Genomic DNA, 19,948 nt, shown 5'->3' with positions numbered 1-19,948 from the left:
ATCCCACTGTTTCCTGTTCTTTTCTCCTTGTTAACACTAATTATGGATTATAAATCACATCATAAACCACTTCTCTCAACTAAATGTACTTAGGGAAACAAAAGTTGCTGTCTGAGGCAAAATCCCAAAACAAATGAAATGTGAAAGTCTTTAGCAATGGTTCAATTTCAGATTTCAGTTTTTGTTGGTGCTCGGCCTAAAAGCCACTGCCCACCCCCGGATAGGCTGTGTTTGTGCTAATTTTCCAACACTGAACCAGCTCACACTCAAGTGAAAGAAAGACTCATACGGTGGCGTGTTGACCGAATATGAAATGCAACCGTCTGTGTGCGTGTGTAGGAAATTTTGACAGGAAAAAGTAAGGAAAAATGAGAAGACAGATGAAGCTGAACTTAGTATAACTTTATTCAGAAATATTTCTGCAGATCGTTTTCTCTACAAAACCAAATTGTAGTGTTTTTAAATAACTCATTTGTGTTTGATAACACACACACACATTTTACAAACATTTGTTTAGGACACACTGTTTAGTATAGTCCGTGGGCCCTGTGGCTTTATCATTAAGCATTTAAATGATCGTAATTATGGATAGATCGCTCTGACATTGACTGAAAGATCTCCACTTTGTCTGATAACCTACACTGCTCCATACCTGATATCCGACTTCTATGCACCGATGATACGTTAGACAGTTTTCTTAAAAATAATGACTTCAGGTGTTCCCATGTTATAAAACGGTTGCAGCATATATCTATTTCTAGGAAATTAGGTGAGAGTAAGCCCAGTAAAATTGTGTGAGAACATTTCTAAATGTTACAAATTTCCATCCGCAAAGATGGTTTTTAAGTCTGCAGGGCAGCTGATGGTAAAGACTTTGTGCGATGCATTTTGTCGTTCCACCAGTGTGGCAACAGCCTCTCCCAGGTCGACGTTATTCAAGTAGCCAGGCACCATTCTCTCTGTTGTAGCAACACCTTTATCAATCTTCATCTGCCAGGACCAAACAAGACAATGGGGAGAATGCAACAAAGGTGACGGTGGAAGGTTTCGATCACACTGTTCTTTGGGATGCACTTGTACACGATACGATAATTATCACGATATTGTGGGGAAGTTGGTGATACTATAAAAAATCTCACACTATTGGGGGGAGAAAGACAAAGAGCTAAATAAAGCTATGCCAGTAAGTTCTTTGCAAACAGAATGCAGCGTGTCTTCCTATTGTCTCAGCAGCGCAAAGTATCATGGGATATGTAGTTTATAATGCTATATTTGAAGCGGGCGAAAAGTAATGTTTTGTGATGGAGACGTGATGTTTTCAATACGATATCGTGACAACTTTAATATTGCGAGATTAACTAGTGATGGGAAAATGAAGCTTCATGAAACACCTGTGATTTTCTTTTTTACTCCTCTAGATGGCGCTTTTGGTTCCAAGATGCAAGTGGACATATGATCACATTCCATTACACTAGCCTTTATCAACCAAGAGCACCATCTAGAGGAGTAAAATAATATCGCAAGTGGTTCATGAAGCTTCATTGTCCCATCACTACCATTATCATGACATCCTTACTCCTTAGTCAAGGTACCACAGAATTTAAATCAATTGTAATACCCAAGAGTACTCCGTTATGTTTTGCTCTGTAGTGCTATGAATGCCTCACTTGGTAGAGTTTACAGGGCGATTCCGGGTACTCGTCTCGTAGAACCTGGCAGAAGGCCAGGGCACTCGCAGCTCCTACAGTCAGGAAACCCGTCCCGTGCATCAGGAGCTTTTCTCCTGCTCCTCCTGTGATGCAGACCAAACGCACATTGATACTGGTTGAATGTTAAACAATTCCAAACACAGGCTACAATAACAAAACCTTTGGAGAGCATCACTTTTTTGCAAGGCTGGACCTCAGATTTGAAAAAGTGAGCAGCTATGTTGTTAACATTACACATTTACTTCCTACTTCTGGGCTTCATTTCTCTGGAAATGGTTTTCACTACAATGGCAGTTTTTGGCGCTTGAGTGCTTTATGTTGATTGATGGAACATTTGGAGGTTGAAAGCTAATGACTTGCACAAGCCACACTGAGGGAGCTGAGGACTGAACCTTGGAGTTGGGAGACCACTGGAATCCCCGACAACCCAGAAGACATTATTAACTCATTCACTGCCATTGACGGCTATAAACGTCAAAAATTCATTTAAACTATTTCTATTAGTTTAACATTTTTTCCACTTTTATTAACAAGAGTATAAAAACCCAGATTTTTTTATTGTACATTTAGAACAGATATGAAATTTGTGATTAATTGCGAATTAACTAGTGAAGTCATGCGATTAATTAGGATTAAAAACTTTAATCGCCTGACGCCCAGAATTTTTTATCTTTTTTTTTTTCATTCACTGCCATTGACGGCTATAAACGTCAAAAATTAATTTAAACTATTTCTATTAGTTTAATATTTTTTCCACTTTTATTAACGAGAGTATAAAAACCCAGATTGTTTTATTGTACATTTAGAACAGATATGAAATTTGTGATTAATTGCGAATTAACTAGTGAAGTCATGCGATTAATTAGGATTAAAAACTTTAATCGCCTGACGCCCAGAATTTTTTATCTTTTTTTTTTTTATTCACTGCCATTGACGGCTATAAACGTCAAAATTTCATTTTAACTATTTCTATTAGTTTAACATTTTTTCCCCACTTATGTTAACAAGAGTATGAAAACCTAGAATCTTTTTATTGTACATTTAGAACCGATATAAAATTTGTGATTAATCGTGAGTTAAACGAGTGAAGTCATGCGATTAATAACAATTAAAAATTGTAATCGCCTCTTGCCACTAACTTTTGATAATCTTTTTTTTTTTTTTTTTTATGAATTTATGGCAGTGAATGAGTTAACATGAATTGGATCAGATATGGGTTGGAATTGTTGATGAGTTCTCACCTGTGATAAAAGTGTAGCTACATTTGGCGTCATCCCTCACCAAAGGAAAGAAGGCCTTCCATGACACAAATGTACTGAAAAGTAATGACTCAATGACCTGGAGATGTGCAAAGACACATAAGACATTTGTTATCACCAGTAACATTAAATATCACACAAAAGCGATTACTGTGCCTGTTGCCCCTCTGTATGCAGTACTCCCACCCCCAACATACCTCGTAGCTCTTTAAGCCTCTGTGCATACATACCCAGTGCAGATCTTTGAGGGTCTGTGTATGTGGAGGTCCTCCCTGCCACCAACTGAACCCCAGCGAGGAAACGACATCTGTAATCTTTGCCACTTTCTTGAGCAGGAGCTGCTTTGCTTGCTCCGCTCCGTCTTCTGATCCTGACAGATGGATTCAGGACAGCTTACAGACTTCATTCAGTAACAACACCAGAGCACAGTTCAAGAACGAGTCTACAACTGCAGCTCTAATCATGACAAATGCGTGATGAAAAAGTCTCAATTGTGCATTGACTACATTTCCCATGATGCATACCAATTGTGCAACCCTCCAAGTGATGGCGTTCTGCCACCATACGTATCCATGTCACTAGGTTATGTTTACATGGACAAAATGTCTTTAATCCGACCAGTAATCGGATTGGAACTAAACTGTGCACATGAACCCTTAAAAAAAGAAAGATAGTCTGATTACAACTTGCGTTTACATATATCCCACATTTGATTGGAATAAATTATTCTGACATGATCACGATCACTGCAGGATGAGTTCACCGAACGACAAATAAAAAAATCGTCAGTAAAACTACTAGTAGTTTACAACACTTTAAAAAGCACTACTATTTAATGCGCATAAAAGGGAGAAATAGGGGGAGGAGGACAATCAGTGTTATTATTATTTCATAATGATAATACTATCATATCTGTTATGTTTCTTTTCTAATTAATTGGTTAATTTTGGCTAACTGATCCAGGAAAACTTGTCTTTTTCTGTCCCCCCCCAAAAAAAATCATTAAGTGGGAGGTGATATTGTCATTTAAAAGATTGGTTTACAATACTTTGGTCATTTTGATTATCTTTTCATCATCTCGGTCACTTTATTGTCATAAACTATTTTCAATTAAGTACCACCAAAAACAAGTATTGAACTTAATCCGTATTGGCCCATTAAAGAGACCAAATCTTGCATCAAAAAAGTGAACCAATAATGATGGGTTTGCTTGGGAAATAAAATAAATAATAATAATAATCACTTGCGTGACTCACCTACATCCCCCACTATTGTGATGAGGTTGTCTTTCATGTTGGCAGAGATGAATGATTTGAGTTTCTCCAGTCGGTTGCTGTCTCTCGAGATCACTGCAACTTTGAAACCTGCAGTAAATAAAACATAGCCTCAGACATATGGACATCTTGGAAGAACAGAGCTGCCCTTGCACCTCTGTAGAGAGGCTTAATTAAGTCTTTCACATATGCTTGCTTCAAACCTTTTTTGTTGAAGATACACTTTAGCATTAAAATATATTAACATATTATTTTACACATCGGTTCAATTAAAATCAGACATATGCACATATATGGTCCTTATTAATAATGGCATCTTTGCCACACTAATCGATTGCAAGAGCCGTCAAACAGGCACAAAATGCAGAATTTTGAAGATGCTGTTGTTTTAAATCAAATTTTACAACTATCCCAAATAAATGAAACATTGATTGATTTTAAGCATGCATCATAGAGTGGAACTTGACCTATGCACAGCCAAAACAGTCCTGATACGTTTCAAATGTTTGCTGATTAGTTACATACTGCCAACAAAGTAAACACAACCCAAAAGTCAGCAGTGTGTGCGTGTGCGTTCTCTCCAAGTCGATCTTACCTTTATCCAGAAGAGCTTTCACTATTCCAGAGCCGACTGTCCCCGCGCCACCCAGAACCAACACCACTCGGTCTGACTTGGACATGACAGTTTAGCCGAATTTGAGGTTGTTATCTTGTAATGGTCTTCATAGCAAAGTGGCTTTTAAATTCGGGAGCGATTGAACCTCCCCCTATCAATTGCACCGAAGCCACGCCCTAGATCGAACCGTCCACCTGAGTTTGTATTACTTTTTGGTAAAGCCGCCCTGGCCACCAAGAACCCGTTGAGAGTTGACGTAATATTAAAATATGTCGCTTGATATGGGACTTATACGGCGTATATCATTATACAGTATTATTTTCGTTAATGTTTTATTGTATTTCTTTTTGTTCATTTCAAATCCCAGAATTTGTTTTCGAAAGTTCCAGTCACACAAACTAAGCGGGTTCGAAACCAAACGCACCTCGAGCTATGTGTCACGTGACGCAGCAGGTCTTCCGGCCAGATACCTCTCTGTTTACTTGACAGTCAAGTGGCTAAATGCGGCTCGACAACGTGGCCCCAAAAATCTTATAGTCTGAAGAAACAATCACAGGTGAGATTACGGATTTGTTGGTTTGTTTGTTTTCAACAACCATGTCTGTTGAGCTATGTGCTCCACAGCATAGCTGAGCAGTCAGGATGTTACCGTCGAATGTAGTGCACAGCTGTTGACGTTCTGAAAAAAAATGGCTTGTTTTTTGGCCGGAGAATGTTCTAAAAATCCGAAATATAACACTTCTTGGTCAGGGTTGTGGTTGAACTAGGCGTATTTAAAAAACAAAAAAAACACACGCATGGTCCAACATAGCCATTGTAATCTTAGTGGCTAGCTTTTATTTCCTGAGTTCGACTCAGTGCTTGGCATCGGTTGGGAGGGAGGCGGACCAGGTTTCTTAAAAATGTCGCTTGCTGAACATGTTTCAAAACCAAAATGGAGAAAGGCTTTTCCACCCTTTTTTTTTAGTCGACATTTGTGACACGCATTGCGAAAAAGGAAGTCGCTACCTGGAACACAAACAATTAGCGATTGTGACGGATTGGGTAAACCAGTTTATAAAATAATATTCACACTGTCGCTGTGATTAGTTTCACATTTGTATTAAATACTAACGTATTAAGATTAAATTCCTGGAGTGGATGGGTCATGCAAATTATTGGATCAAATAATGACCTAAACCAAGGAGTTAATTCCACGTATCTGTGCAGTTTTTCATCAACAAGTGTTAGTGATAATAATAGTGTGAAAGTTTTAGTCCAGATATTATTCATAATGCACATTTGGCAAGCATCTAGTCAACTATTTAATAGAAAAAAAAGTCAAATAAGGTTAGCTCCCTTGGATTCAGAAGATATTCTGATATCATTTCTTAACTAACTTTACATGCTTTATGCATTTTTCCACAATTTAAAACCACTTCCCCCGTCTGTGAAGGTTAAAAATTGTTTCAATAGGGCGGTTCTGTCTCATGCAAATGAGCCACTGCTAAATCCCAACCCCTCTATTGTGGAGCCAACAACGAATATGTTACCGTGATGGGATGTCTAAGGACTAGAAAGTTAGTGTTTCGACTAGGTGAGCTTTAAGAATGGCAACCCAACGTGTGAAGATTGGCTTGGTTGTGAAACATCACATTGATGGGTGGGCAGGCACTGCAGATACTTTTTTTCTTTGTTTAAATTAACAACAATCTGAATTTATGAAGGGCGGCACGGTGGCTGACTGGTTAGCACGTCCGCCTCCCAGTGCAAAGGTTGTGAGATCAAGTCCGGGCTTCGGCCTTCCTGGGTGGAGTTTGCTTGCGTGGGTTTTCTCCGGGTACTCCGGTTTCCTCCCACATTCCAAAGACATGCATGGCAGGTGAATTGGACACTCCAAATTGTCCATAGGTGTGATTGTGAGTATGGTTGTTCGTCTCTGTGTGCCCTGCGATTGGCTGGCAACCAGTTCAAGGTGTACCCCGCCTACTGCCCGAAGCCAGCTGGGATAGGCTCCAGCAACCCCCGCGACCCTTGTGAGGACAAGCGGTTAAGAAAATGGATGAATTTATGAAACATGCTAATCATAAAAAAGTTGATCAGCCAATGTATGAGTTGCTGCCACTGATCTGTCTGTCCATGCAAGCCATATATCATTATTAATAATCTTTTTTTCTCGTCTTTCTCAGCTGTTAGCCCAAGATGAGCATGTTTGACGAACGAGCGCGACATTTAGTGGTTGCTTATGATCACGCGTTAGAGCAGCAAATAGTGAGGCGAGGTTCATCCCTGGTGTGCAGCGACGAGGATCTGTGGAAGCAGGTGGAGGAGCTCTTGAGCAACAAAAATGCCCAAGAAACGCACTGCTTGAGTCTGGATCCTCTCAAGGTTATGGAGGAATCACTCAAAGTGGAGGTGGGTTCAATAAAAGCACCCAAATTTGGGAGCGCCAAGCGAGTCAAAGCGAGAGGAGGACTGCGAAGCCTTGCCAAAGCGTTTGAGGTTCTGGAGCAAGCGGCTTTGAACCTGTACCTTGGACCCTGGAGGGAAGAGTACAAAGTTGTCAAGGTTAATTGATTTATAAAATATTTGATTTATGCTGTGCATTATCCTTAGTAACTAATGCAGTATTTAACAACAACAAAAAAGTATATTTATTTCCTATAATGTTTGTCTCCCAGATGTACTCAGGCATGTTCACCCACTTCATCAAACCGGTGCTGTCCACGGCACAGATTGAGAAACTGTTTGGTTTGCTCGGATACCAACGCTCCACACGGCGAGAGCAGCTTCATCTCCAGTTGCTCCAAGTAAGCCCATTGATTTTGGATGATCTCCTCTGCCTGTCGTGCGCCTTTTTTCTGGCGCGCTGCGAGTGTCGCCTCCTCATGACGGCCCTGGACAATCATAGCGGTGAGGCCCAGTGGGAGCTTTGTATGGTCAGAGAGAGGCTACGGGGAAATGTCCTACAGGTATGTCAGAATTAATTCTACTTTGGAAATGAATCCTTTTCATTCGTTTTAATCAAAGCATGTCACAAGACATGGAAGTTGAGTGCTGGTCTATGATGTCATATATAATATATCACCTTGAAAGAAGAAAAAAGGCAATATGCACTGCAGTGGATCATCCAGAGTAAAATCTGCTTCACATTTCAACAATGACCCCAATAAAAATTGGATTAGAAAAAAATAAAGCACAATCTCATCACACTTGATTTAATGGGGGAGATTAAAAGTCCCTTTTATGTATATAGTGGAGAGGAAACTTTATTTGGACGTACGCCGCCATTGTTGTTAATGCCGCAACGCATTCAGTGCGTAGTGACGTAGAATGGCGGCGGGCTCTCTGCCGAGCAATGGGAAACGGCAATAAAGAAAGCTCCAAAAGTTTTTTGTTTGTTTTTTGTTTTGGTAGGTCTTGGGCTGTTAAACATTCCTCACAATTTTAGACATTCAATAGACCTTGGGGCTTGGCGATTATGGAGGGGAAAAAATTATATATATATATATATATATATATATATATATATATATATATATATATAATGGCTATTTATTAATTTCAAAGCTTTGGATTTATTCAACTACCAAAACTAGGGTCATGGCCTCATGCCCATTCATCCCTGCACGTTGAACACTCTATTCCAAGGGTCACCAATTCTGGTGGTCGAGGGCCCCTATCCTGCATAGTTTGTGTATTTCCTCCAGCACACCTGATTCAAATGATTAGGATCTTTATCAGACCTTAATGATGAGCTGATACCGATACTTGGTATTAGTACTCGCCCATCCCTAATTTTGAGACATAATATTTCCAAAAAACAATGACAGATCATTTTAAAGAAAGTCCTTTTTTAATATCCCAATATAGCATTTTCTCTTAAAATAGCATGAAATTGTTGGAAAATTTATATTCTTCTAATTTCTAGTTACTGATTGTAAAATCACGAGTACTGATACACTGCAATAAGCCCATGTATCAGCCCCATACTGATAGCTGGCATCGGTACTCGCCCATCCTGAGTCATTAGAAGATTGCTTCAAAACTGCACATGAAATCTTTTAAAAGCTGCTCATGTATGTTGTGCCGTGCGTCTCTGCAGGTTGCGCTGGACAACACGAAGCGGACGATGGGATTCAAGCAGCCACTGATGGAGTTTGATGAAGAATCTGACGTAGATTTGTATACAGACAAGCAGGTTAATGGGGGGCAGAGAGGCGTGCTTGTCCCTAATGATGACAGTTCCCGCTCGTTACCGTGGGGCACACTGCCTGTTAACTTGCACCACAATGGAGCACTGTCCTCATCCTCCCAAGCCACGACAGAATGTGTTTGCGTTTCAACACTAAGCTGCCAGGTTAGCAGCAATTCGGAATCCAAAGCGTTCAGAGGCTCCTCGGCCAGAATGAGCGCGGGCGGGGACACAACGGCCCATTTGGATCGACAAGCTTACACTCAAATGGAGGATATGTCGGCAGGGATGGGAAAGAATGAGGTTGAAAGCAACACCCTTTGCAGCTGCCTCCAATCTCCTGACCTCTACTTGAACCAGTGCATGGAGTGCAACAGGGTCCATGACATCTCCTGTGCCGTGCTTCAGCATTGCTCCCAGGAAGGACACCAAGTGCTGTTGCCTAGCGCGATGAAAGAATCGGCAGCCGCGGCGTCACCTCGCAGCCTAAATGTCAGACCGCAACCTTTGACTGTGCCGCCAACACTCAGCAGCAGCAGCACCGCGGCAATGTCCTCGTTATCTTTGTGCGATAACCCCAAGTCGCTGAGCCCCTTTTATCATCCAATCAGTTACCATGACTGCTGCGAGCCCAACCTTCTGGACTTGCAGGTTGCGTGCCTCAGCTGCAGAGTTTTCCACTCTGCTACCTGCAAAGAGTTGGATTTCTGCCAAAGTCATCACACACTGAAAACACTGGGCAAGTGCTCCTGTGGCAGGGCTTGTTCCAGAAACCCCTTGGTTCTGTGCAGCTATTGTGGAAGTGAGTATTGTAATGCTTGTTGGTATAGAAATCCTCTGCTGTGCGTCTGTGGCCAAACACGTGACCAGTCATCTACTATGTGATTTGTCAGCATTCGTAAGGCCAAATGTATCCTAGTTCCAGTGCCTTAAAAAGAGTCGGGGGGGAGCACAATCAACCAAATGCTAAAATGTTGCCTTGACTTAATAAAAAAATATAAACTGTTTGTGTGAAACGTTTTTATTTTAGACCTGCATACCACCTTTGCTCCTCAATTTAATTCTTGGCCATATTTACAGTCCCCTTTTTGTTTTCCACTTGCACTCTTGGGGCCCCTTGAATATGTAAATCACTGCCACGCAAACTGTTTTTGTTGTTTGCAGATAGACAATTATATGCATGGTCACGAGGACATAATGTACCCAATTTATTTGTTTGATAAACATCTAAACAATGTCAGACAAATCCTGAATTAGGTAACACCGAGGTGGTACCTGCCCGTTGACACATTTTTCCCAGTTAAAATGAATATTGGGTTAATTTAGGTATACATTAAATTGTTCTAGCAACTTAATCTGACTCCCTGATTGAACGTCAGTCCAGTGACTTTTTTTTATCTTTTAAACTGGGGGTTCAACATTCATTATGTGAACTTAACCCAGGATGTCACCAACTCCAATCCTAGAGGGCCCCTATCCTACAGCACGTATTAGATATTTCCCCTCCTCCAAGATACCTGATTCAAATGATCAGCTAATCAGAAAGCTTTCTCACCTGCGTTTCATTAATTCTTCTGATTGAATTTTGTGATTTTTTTTTCATTTTACAGTCAATTTAGTTATCGTCTTCATATCAATGAATGTCTTCTATTTTAGTTTTTGTTTCATTTTCGTCTGGGGAAAAATGTTGTGACAAAAAATCTTCGTTGACAAAATTAGCACTGGCCCAGATCAAGTGTGTTGGAGGAGGGAAACATGTAAAACTTGTTGACCAGAGTTGGTGACCAATTGTGTACTGCAGCACGTGCAGATTAGGAATATGGTGAAGGTCAGAAAATTAGAAGATTGAGGGAAAGTACATTTATTTTAGTAGCTTCAAAAAGTGTAACTTGTATGTTTTTGGTCTGTTTCTGCCATGATAATATTTAAACAAAAGGTTGAAATATTTAAATTTGTGTTTGGTGAACAAATATACCTAAATTGCACTTTTTGACACAAATTAATGTACTTTCCCTCGATATTCAAATTTTCTGTCCTGCCACATACCCTGTTGTGTACACATAATCTTTTACAGAGGTTCCTTAATTTGTCCGACTTCTAAAGTGTTGGCATTTCTGTCTCATAACCAACCTGACTAGCCGAGTCAACTTTCCACTTTTGTCTGTATGCTGTCAAATCCAAAGTGCTGCAGTGCCGCCATCTACCGACGTCTGTTCGTCATTACAGTAAGAGGCTATACATGCAGATAAGAATTTTGCAGGCACATTTAGAATGTTGGACAAATACAGTGCGATAGATGGCGGCTGGCCTCTTTCACCTCTACCCGTTGAAAAACAATATACTGTAACAAGTATGTTTTTGAAACATACTTGACAAATACAGTTGCTGGAAGCATAGGGTTGGATTCCAGTTGACAAAATGTAAACGTCCGCAACAGTGAATAAGTTAGAAATCTGTGTAGCACCAGTTATGTACTGGTACTAGTATTTTATGCTTGCATCTAATGTTTGTTTCCATCACAGATAAGAGTCAAACACTTTGTGGCCTGATCTTGACCTTTTCTAGTCATTGTATGCCTGCCAGTTGATATTGATGAAAGTCTTGCTGTCCATGTGATCAATGTAAAGCACCCCATCCAAGTGGTCCATCTCGTGCTGGAGGATTCGAGCTGGCCAACCGCTGCCCTGCCAAGTCGTATCTTCTCCTTTTTCATTCAGACCTAGCGGGAAATGAACACAAAATAATGTATTTTGGCATTTTTTTTTTTTTTTGCAGATGACATTAGTAACCAAATTCAACTCTCAAATGTTGTACCTGATACTTCCACAGACAGGTAACGTGGAACTGTGGCAGAGAAGCCACAGATACTCTCACAGCCTTCTTGAAAATACATCATCTGCCAATCCAGCACCCTTATCTGGGGGTTGACAAATATTCTCAGGGGCTGGACGGAGAGTCCACGAGCTTTTCTAGACACGGGCGAATTGTCATCCAACATCTTCTGAGGATACTCCAAGGCCATGATTCGAAGCGGCACTCCGATCTGTGGGGCGCTTATTCCAACACACTCAATTTTACGCATGACTTTGACCATTGTGTTTAGTACCTTCTGGATCTCAGGTCCTTTAATAGCATCTGGGTCAACTGCTGCAGCTTTTGATCGCAGGATCGGGTCCCCTACCTGACATACATGATTGTAGGGAGGACTGGGAGGGGATATAATCTTGCGTTTAATGGTCTGAAAGTAGGACCGCATCTTGATGTTGGTGGAGTAAGAGTTTGCATCAGGTGCACGTGAGTTTTGGAACGCGTGTGGAAAATGTTTGGAAGGAGCTGCACAATGTCTTAAAGCCACGTTTGACAGCTGGAACATTGAAGAACATCGGGCCATATTGAGGGCAGAGTCAGGAAGTCAGGAAAAGATGCACGCTTCTACAAGAAGGTGACACACAGGAATTGATTTAGAAAGATGTCATCCGTTTGCCAGGTCACCGCATCATCAGGTAAAGAATTTCTCTTCTAAAGTACTTTGAAATTTCTCAAAAGAGCAATTATGCACGATAAGACACACAGACAACATAGCCCAAATAAGTCGACAAAACCTCCCTCAAAAACTTAAGTTTGATTTTTCAAATCCATATATTGGTATTCATTATGTTTTACTATACTTCTTGTTTGATGAACATGCACATTTTTTGACTTACAGTTTGACAGGTCCCTTGCGTGTTGCTTTCACTCACCAAGATCATGTTTTATAGGGGTGTTAAAAAAAATCAATTCGGCAATACCGCGATCTTACAGTGCACAATTCTCGAATCGATTTTTAAACATAAATTTTTGATGGAAATATTCAACAAAACGTCTTACTTAGGGTTCACACTTTAAGCATGGAAGAATGTTCTATTAATGGAATATTAAGCCTTAATATTTTATTTCAGGGCTGTTCAAATATGAAACGGACTGCAACCTGTTTGTTAAATACAGTAGCTCAGTTATAAGCCTGAAGTTTCAGATAAATAAATACATTTTCATACAAATCTTACAGTGTACATGTTTACTGATTAGTATTTTCTAAATTTGAGTAAAAAGAAAAAGAAAGAAATTGCAACAATCTATTTATAGATTTGTATCGGGATTAATCGGCATCAAATCGAATCGTGACCTATAAATCGTGATACGGATCGAATTGCGAGGTACTACGCAATTCACACCCCTAATGTTTTCCATTGCTTCCAATGCTAGTTTAATGAATTTTATAAACTAAAAAGCCACCTATCTGTTTCTTATGAGGTATTTTAACAATTAATGTTGTGTTTGTTCATTTTCAACTCTTAATTTGTTTTTATTTTCTAAGCACAGCACCGATTTTATATATATATATATATATATATATGTACTCATTATATAGCCTATATGCTGTATTTTACTACATTTAAAATACTTTACATATTAGGCCTTCATATTATTTTGTGTCGAAAATTCCCATTTAATATTGAGGATTTTTATTATCCTGAATTTACCGATTGTTTCACGTAGTGATCGGAAGTATTAACTAATTAATTAATTAACATCCTTATTGTATGTTGTCTAGTTTGTTTGTTTAGCAAGCTTTCTAATGAGGCCAGCTTTTAAAATTAGGATGAGGACATAAGCGGCTCAGATAATGGATGGACTGAATGTTTAAAGTATGAAACTCAAATTCACCAAGAAATGGTCACACCTAAAATCTCGAGCCCCGTTGATTATTATTTTTCTGCATTAAAACATTGGCCAGACATTGGTGCATTTTCGCTCGTTTCAAAGACTCACAGATTTCTTAATAATTATAGTAAGTATATTTATATCAATGGAAAGGGTGGTCACACAAATACTTACTCAATGTCATATCGATGTTGGTCGGACCATGAAAGTTGAAGCACAAACTTAAATGCAGCTTCTCTTGTTCAATTGCTGTTTCATGACTGGCCATAGAACTCCAACACAACATAAATGTACAGTATTTATTTTTGAATCAATAAATAGTACCTGTTATCTTCCCAATTTGCTGCTTGAAAACCCATATGCAAACAGCTTTAGTTATCAGTTCCGGGTTCAACCTCGAATATAAGGCAGTAATGTCACAATAAAAGTATTTCACACGAAGCAACGTATAGCTTATTTTGAAGAAAATACGGAAGTGCAACTTCCAATATATACGGCGAAAACTAATTTTGTGTTGGACTAGACGTCAATATCGCTGCCATATTGGATGGGCGGCGGACCATTTGTGTTAACTGAAACCAAACTTTTGGCTCGTTCTGCATTCGCAGCCTGATAATACAGTTTGGCTCATGTAAAATTTTCGTTACGTAATTAACACGTACAATAATAGTGACGTACATTATTCTGTAGGCAAAATACGTTCAGGTTATTTATTTTAATAATTTACAAAGACAAATGTATATAATGATTTATCACAATTAATAGGAAACTAAGACTTCTCATAATGCAACACTATTTATATTAACCCGTGCAAATGTTTAGTTTCAAAATGATCACATCTACAATAATCAGGTCTGTGTTTGTGAGAGACTAACATCACTCTTTGTGTCTGTTATATTGACTACAGTATTAACTGTACGAACATGGAAAAGAGGACATTGGTTTCCATCCAAATGTTTCGAAATCTTTATGCAAATTTTGTTAGAATGCGCAAAACGGACATGTGACTTATGCCCGTTTCCATCCGCTCTTCTTTTGCGAATATGCGCCGCGAGATGGCGTTGTAGTGACGGAACTTAGGGACAGTGGGGAGTTGCAGATGGGAATGTTGGTTTTGACGGACTGAACGGATGTAGTTTGTCTTTTTGGCTTCCCTCCCGCTTGTAAGTGAAGTGTGTCGTTACATTGAGAGCTGATGTTAATAAAGCCATCTAAAATTGCATTAATGTTTTTTTCCTTTAATTAGTTATACAAAGAATCGTATTTCTTCGTCTCCCCAAACATATATTACTTTGTGCCAGTGTCTACTGAACATTATCTTAGTAAAAACATACTTTTTTCCCCCCTGGATTGTTCAAGTGGTAAATGCTGGTTGTGCATGTTCACCTTTCTACACGGTGTAAGGTGGTGTTGTTATTCAGATGTGCCCTTTCGACCACTCACATGGAGTAACATCTGCTCGCTGTCCAAAGTTAGCTTTATCTATCGAACCAGCCAATGAGCTCATCGGACCTGCAGTGGCTCCCAAACTTCCTGATGCTCAACTATTTGCACACAACCGTTCAAAGAACGGTTCCAACGTACGTAACTGCCCACTCATCAAAGGTCAATACTTGGAAACCCTTCCAACTCTACTTGCAGGCATGTTTACAGAGTGTACACAAACACACACTATATAAAAACATGATTACTGTGCATAGGCGGTTTTACAAGGTGGCAATGGTTGGCAGCTACCACCTCAGTTGCCACCCCTACAGTTGGTAATGAATTGACACATACTACATTCAAAATTGTATTGGAAATATTCCTGTAATTATCTCCATAGTGAGTATAAACATTCTAATTGGCAGTTTAGAATTTACTCCCAGTCTTAGCCCCCTCCCTTTAAATAAGAAAATGGATGCATCCTACAACACCACCAAGTCGAGTAAGCTATCATTTATTTGTGGTTGCTCTATTTTTAATATGATGAACATTAACAATCAACCTCACATCGAGGCTTACTGCCTGGCTATAAAAAAAAACACACGATATTTTGACATTACAATACATTGCAAAATCTTCCAAAAATCACGGGAGATGTCAGTAAACTTCAAAAGTATTTTCAACAAAACACTGTGTGGCCGTTGTGATGCCAAAACACAATTGTCACACACGCTTCCTCGTTCACTTGCTGTCCTATCTCTTGTTCCCACACTTGCAAACAGAGTGATGCGTTCACAAACTCAGAAATAGAAGTCGTGTAAGGAACAGAACAAAACATGTTTGCCACAATCCTTCAACAGGAACACATAACAATACATAATGTACATAACCCCATTCATTACAATATACAATGTTTAAATGACAAAAAAAAAGTAGCTTCTCATGTTAAATTTTTATTTTTGTAGGGCAATGTAATCATTTTAAATTATGCATAGTACAGTATAGTCAAAGCGAAACATTTTGCAAAGATTATATAAAAACAAAATTTAAAAAAACAATACATTTATTTTGGTTTTCTTCAGCCCAGAGCTTTTTCCTAATTCTACTCAATTAATTTCACTATCTTCTACATTAAAAACAAATACTTGACAGTTGAGTAGAGTGAAATATGTTTACAAGTATTAATTTTTTCAATTGATTGATGCTGTACTTTCATAGTATTCATAGAGCAACTATGTCTAGTTTACTGTATTGTTTTTGGTTTCATTTTAAAATACACTAAACAATTGAAGTTACACCATCATTTATAAACAAATGGAGTTGAGTTGAAGAATACTGGTACATATGGAGGATCAAAAATAACAAAATAAATAAAAGTTCAAATGAAAATAAAAAATACATTACAAAACATAAATATAAATAGATTTAAATATTAATCAATAAAGAAAAGTTTTGCTGTCATATTTATTCATTTCATGATGCAAACGCTGTCAGCATGAAATGGCTCATGAAATGTTATTCAAATGAGGGGGCGGTCCTAATTGTATCTTGGTTGAACTATAACCTATCAGTTAATCGACATGTCAGTCTGTCGGACTCTGCCCGTTCCACAACAAGGGAGAATTCACACACACGAAAAACTCAATGGATCTTGTTGTTTACAGGAACTTGTGTGAAGTTGTCGCCAAGTTGACAATGGACAAGAAGATAGTCGTCCATTGCTGGAGCTCTCCAATGCAAGCCGGCGAGACTTCCTTGTTCGCTCACTTGACAAATGAAAGGCGGTTTGCAACGACGGAGTCCAACCCAAGACACGCTTAGGATCACCCCCTCATTTGTATAACATTTCAGGACGCATTTCATGCTGACAGCATCTGCAGCATGAAATAAATAAATGTGAGAGCAGAGCCTTTTTAATTATTGATTGATATTTACATCTATTTATATGTTTATTTGTGTATTTATTTCCACATATATTTTATATTTATTTGTATTTTTTTTTAGTCTCATTTTGTATTTATTTTTACATGTATTAATTAATTTACATATATATACATAACCATCATTAGATTACAGGATGAATATATATATATATATATATATATATATATATATATATATATAAAAGCTAGCCTGGAAAACCAACTCATCGCTATACCAACTAGTCAAGGGGTGCTCAAGTTCGGTCCTCGAGAGCCCCAATCCAGCTTTTTTTCCATGTTTCCCTCGTGCAGCGCAGCTGAATCTAATGATCAGCTAATCAGCAAGCTTTGCAGAAGTGCCAAATCGGCACTGGCATTTTGATTTAGGCCCACCGGCCCGGCCCAGCCCGACTCCTGCCTAACATGTAGTTCTGCCACTGATCTTTATTGATGATGTTTCAGTTTGCTATCTATATTCAAACTGTATTAACAGACTAATCCCTCTAAATTGTGGGCCAGTCTCTTGGGGTAAAATGTAGGAAAATAATCATTAAAAAGCACTGCATTGGCCCCAAAAGAGATCGGCCCACCGGGCATCTGTCCTGAATGCCAGATGGCCAGTCCAGCCCTGCTTCGAGCGCATTTCTGAAGCGGAGCAAACATGAGCAAACAGTAGAATGAACCAATCAGTGAAGAGCAGATATGGCGTCAGAAAAGCGAATTATGGGCACTGTATGAAATAGGCATAATTGCTTCGAGTGCCATCATTTAAAACTAAGTTAGATAATATTGAATAAAGCAAACTATCACCTCTGGTGTCAGCGAATCAGTTCATGAGATAGAAGTAATCTATATTTAGTAGGGATGGACGAGTACCGATACCAGGTATCGGTATCGGGCCAATACCAGACATGTTTCACAATATCGGTACTCGTGATGGGTATCGATACTGGTATCGGCCCCCGTTCTTGTGGACGTTTATTTGGTCAAGAACTACAGTCTGAAATGGTTATTTTGCATTTATTGACCGCCACAGGTATCTCGAGCAAATCCGAGGGCTTTTTACTGCCTCGAGTACTCGTGTATTTAAGGCTTTAGCATAGCGGACGTACGGGCTACTTTTAATTTAGCCACTTATGTCACCAACGCAAGTGAAGGAAGAAGAAGCGGATGTTACTTATTTGATTCAAGCAGAGGGAACAAAGGAATTAAAGTAAAATATAAGTGTACAAAAAATAAACTGCTGATAAAAAAGAAAAGAAAAAGGAAACCAATTTTCATTATTAAGTGAAAATGTCTTATTTTTTTGTTGTGTACTTTAAATTACTCTTCATCCAAGCAAAAATATATTTCATCCGAGTGCTTGAGCACTCAATAGAATTTTCAGTAGAGTATTTGAATACTAAAATACTCGATAGACAGCCCTACTGTATTCCTTAAAAGGAAGTTGTACAAACACATATTTTGATTGGGACTCCCCCCCGCCCCTTGGCCGCTGGATTATTTGCTTCGTTTTAGTTATCTATTTTATTAATTCATTTTATTGTGTGTGTGCCCTGCGAATGGCTGGCAACCAGTTCAGGGTGTAACCCGCCTACTGCCCGAAGCCAGCTGGGATAGGCTCCAGCACCCCGCGACCCTTGTGAGGACAAGCGGTTAATAAAATGGATGGATTTTATTGTGTGCTCTATGCAAAATGACTTTTATGAGCAAATTGAAAAACTATAATTGCTATTAATGCCATTTAAAAGGAAATTTGCTACAATTGGGATATACAGGTTTTTAAAAAACAAAAAAACAAAACCTGTCATTGTTTTTTGGGACTACTATTGGTATCGGCACTTGGCATCGGAATCGGTGAGTACTGAAGATTTGAGTATCGTATCAGTCTAAAAAAAAAAGTGATATTGAATATCCCTAATATTTAGCTTATTTTAGGTATAAGAAAAGCATTAAAACTAAAATGATCAAACATTTAATCTGTTGAAGTGGACAATATACTTTTTATAATTTTATATTCTACTTTCTTCAAAACAGCCACTCTTTACTCGGATTACTTTCTGCACACTCTTGTCTTGGCATTCCCTCGATGAGCTTCAAGAATCGTCACCTGAAATGGCTTTCCAACAGTCTTATAGGAGTTCCCACAGGTGAGAATACAAAGAGTGATACTGTTTTAATATGCAATTGACCCTTTACTATCAAACAAATTCTTATTAAGACACGTTTATGGTATGCTGCTTCTTTAGACTGCGCAAATAAATAAATAAGAGATAAATAAAATGAACGTAACACATGAATATTATTACGTTGATTGCACATGAAGACAGAAATTACAAACGTCAAAATGATTTCAAGTAAATCGAGTGCATATTCTAATGGACTAATAAGCATGTTATTTAGTTAAATAAATTGGGTTACAATTATGCGCATGTGATAAGGAACCCATGTTTTTTTTTTTTTACATGTATTTATTTTGTAAAAAGCTCTTAAGTAAGCTCTGAGGCTGTAGTTTTGTTAAACAAACATTTATTTAACTTTTGACAGGGAGTCTAGTTTCAGACAGGCTAGTCTTAAAAAAAGAACTTAAAAGAATGCATGTTCCATATGAGGAGGCGCTTCTTAATTTTTTTGTAATCAACAGTTAGTCAGCCAAATAGAGGGAAAATAGAATCAATTTGAGGGTTTTGTGCCAGCATAATAACAAATAAGTAAAACCCATTTAATCATTCAGTTGAATGACAAAATATTAAGTTTAAATAGCTTGACCCTTTTGGGCAATATACAGCATAAAATAGATATATTAAATATGGATTCATCAGTTGTGTGTGAACTACACTTGCCACATTTCTGTTTTGACGCCGAGTG

General features: G+C 38.7%; 3 protein-coding genes across 4 annotated transcripts; 1 reads left to right on the top strand and 2 right to left on the bottom strand.

Annotated features, from left to right (window-relative positions):
• Positions 1–387: 387 nt before the first annotated feature.
• LOC147176353 (uncharacterized) lies at positions 388–5,235 on the bottom strand. The gene is made up of 6 exons (XM_086073734.1): positions 4,838–5,235; positions 4,225–4,332; positions 3,199–3,338; positions 2,951–3,047; positions 1,668–1,792; positions 388–990 (listed from the first exon to the last, which is right to left on the bottom strand). Exons 1-6 carry the CDS (start codon positions 4,920–4,922, stop codon positions 814–816), a joined length of 732 nt encoding a protein of 243 aa, XP_085929860.1. The 5' UTR covers positions 4,923–5,235; the 3' UTR covers positions 388–813.
• Positions 5,236–5,274: 39 nt separating this feature from the next.
• spata2l (spermatogenesis associated 2-like) lies at positions 5,275–10,039 on the top strand. The gene is made up of 4 exons (XM_086073731.1): positions 5,275–5,414; positions 7,027–7,405; positions 7,519–7,809; positions 8,943–10,039. Exons 2-4 carry the CDS (start codon positions 7,040–7,042, stop codon positions 9,915–9,917), a joined length of 1,632 nt encoding a protein of 543 aa, XP_085929857.1. The 5' UTR covers positions 5,275–5,414; positions 7,027–7,039; the 3' UTR covers positions 9,918–10,039.
• pdf (peptide deformylase, mitochondrial) lies at positions 10,038–14,123 on the bottom strand. Of its 2 annotated transcripts, none has more exons than XM_086073733.1 (3): positions 14,058–14,123; positions 11,847–12,464; positions 10,038–11,751 (listed from the first exon to the last, which is right to left on the bottom strand). In XM_086073733.1, the coding sequence occupies exons 2-3, from the start codon at positions 12,421–12,423 to the stop codon at positions 11,594–11,596; spliced, it is 735 nt and encodes a 244-aa protein (XP_085929859.1). In that variant the 5' UTR covers positions 12,424–12,464; positions 14,058–14,123; the 3' UTR covers positions 10,038–11,593. The 2 variants fall into 2 exon arrangements, with proteins under 2 accessions (XP_085929859.1, XP_085929858.1); XM_086073732.1 differs by having other exon boundaries at positions 13,908–14,116.
• Positions 14,124–19,948: the final 5,825 nt, after the last annotated feature.

This window comes from Leptonotus elevatus, chromosome 4 (assembly GCF_054856555.1).
Source record: "Leptonotus elevatus isolate MCC_2025b chromosome 4, RoL_Lele_1.0, whole genome shotgun sequence".
Lineage (NCBI taxonomy): Eukaryota > Metazoa > Chordata > Actinopteri > Syngnathiformes > Syngnathidae > Leptonotus > Leptonotus elevatus.
This window is presented reverse-complemented; position numbering and strand designations above follow the sequence as displayed.

Bases quoted from the DNA above. Each gene is read 5' to 3' on its own strand.
- LOC147176353 (XM_086073734.1), bottom strand. From the start codon at position 4,922: ATGTCCAAGTCAGACCGAGTGGTGTTGGTTCTGGGTGGCGCGGGGACA. The intron at 3,048-3,198 runs GTATGTATGCAC...GCACATCTCCAG, and splicing joins CCCTCAAAGATCTGCACTGG to GTCATTGAGTCATTACTTTT. The intron at 991-1,667 runs GTGAGGCATTCA...TGGTCCTGGCAG, and splicing joins CGCCCTGTAAACTCTACCAA to ATGAAGATTGATAAAGGTGT.
- spata2l (XM_086073731.1), top strand. From the start codon at position 7,040: ATGAGCATGTTTGACGAACGAGCGCGACATTTAGTGGTTGCTTATGAT. The intron at 7,406-7,518 runs GTTAATTGATTT...TTTGTCTCCCAG, and splicing joins AAGAGTACAAAGTTGTCAAG to ATGTACTCAGGCATGTTCAC. The intron at 7,810-8,942 runs GTATGTCAGAAT...GCGTCTCTGCAG, and splicing joins TACGGGGAAATGTCCTACAG to GTTGCGCTGGACAACACGAA.
- pdf (XM_086073733.1), bottom strand. From the start codon at position 12,423: ATGGCCCGATGTTCTTCAATGTTCCAGCTGTCAAACGTGGCTTTAAGA. The intron at 11,752-11,846 runs GTACAACATTTG...ATTTCCCGCTAG, and splicing joins CCTGTCTGTGGAAGTATCAG to GTCTGAATGAAAAAGGAGAA.